The sequence below is a fragment of the Pundamilia nyererei genome, unplaced genomic scaffold, assembly GCF_000239375.1.
Source record: "Pundamilia nyererei isolate P.nyererei 1_Seehausen unplaced genomic scaffold, PunNye1.0 scaffold00322, whole genome shotgun sequence".
NCBI lineage: Eukaryota > Metazoa > Chordata > Actinopteri > Cichliformes > Cichlidae > Pundamilia > Pundamilia nyererei.
This window is the reverse complement of record NW_005187723.1, coordinates 90,311-91,503: the sequence shown is the minus strand read 5'-3', so window position 1 is coordinate 91,503 and position 1,193 is coordinate 90,311. Positions and strand designations below refer to the sequence as shown.

Genomic DNA, 1,193 nt, shown 5'->3' with positions numbered 1-1,193 from the left:
TTTTTTTTTTTAAATCGTTGGATATTGCTCTTGGTATCGTCCTTAAGAATCCTACATTGGTTGGATTCTGATTGTAGTAAATCGAAGGGAATTGTCTAGCTGTTCTCTGATAAGTATTCTGTACTGTTTCTCCTCAGTATCAGATGCAGACAGCAGTGAAGGAAGCTTTCAGCTGAAGAAGGAACATGCTCTCCGAGTGCTGGGCTACATCAGCTCCTGGACTCAGAGGTCAGTGCTGCCTGCATATGTAGGCTTCAGAAAATCAGTCATCATGCTTCTGCTTTTCTTCATTGTGTGTGTGGTGTGGGTTTTTTTTTTCTTCTTTTTTTTGGTAAGATGGAAATATCTGAAATTGAATCCCTTCACTAGCTGCTGAATTGTTCTTGTTGGTTTGTTGGTGTTCAGCGTAGTATTTTTCTTACACTGTGGGTCAGACCTTTTGGCCCATTGGTACCGTATTTGTAGATTTATGCTTTATTACTGTAAACAATTAACAAACAAGGCTTTTAAATAAGTGTGTGTGTGCGTCAGAGAGGAGAGGCTACATAACCTCCAGTTATATGCCTGCTGCAGGGTTGAATACCCATATATTCAGTCATGTTGAAGAACAGCAATCATAGTTCAGCTGCTTTTGAGCAAGGCGGTGAAGCGGTAGAGGAATGGAAGCCTTTGGTTTGGTGTCTCAGGTATTAAAATAACTTTGCTGTAATAAATCTGTAGCTCCATTCTCTGATAACCTTCACTTAGATAAATAAATATTCAAAACATGGTCTTCTGAAAACTTTTATTTCCAAAGAGAAGCATTCCTCGTTTGTGAGAGAAGAACACGGTCTATTCTGGGTGATGGTCGAGGTCAGCTGATGACAAAAGTGCCTTATATAGAAGGACTGTAGTTTATCATTTGCTTATATTTGGTGATTGAACTGAACATCCCAGAGTTGTTAAATCATTCATCCAACACTACCAAAAACTCTTTTCTTTTCTGATTTGTGCCGTTCTCTGAGTAATTCTTTAGTCTTTCTAGAGTTAAAATAGCAGGCTTCCTGATAAATCAATACTTTTACTTCATACTTCAACAGTTTATTTCCACTCACAAGTACTTTATTTTTCTAGAATTTGTTAAGAAATTTAAAGCTGAACTTCCTTCTACCCTAATGTAATGTAACATGACAGTCAATACACTTGTTTGAGGA

At 37.6% G+C, this 1,193-nt stretch overlaps 1 protein-coding gene across 2 annotated transcripts in view; it reads left to right on the top strand.

The window, feature by feature from the left end:
* Positions 1–1,193, top strand: part of usp34 (ubiquitin specific peptidase 34) — a 58,984-nt gene that overhangs the window by 11,701 nt on the left and 46,090 nt on the right. For both annotated transcript variants that reach the window (XM_013915552.1, XM_013915551.1), the window contains exon 2: positions 138–228. In XM_013915552.1, the coding sequence (XP_013771006.1) occupies positions 138–228 (91 nt within the window). The remainder of the gene's footprint in view (positions 1–137; positions 229–1,193) is intronic.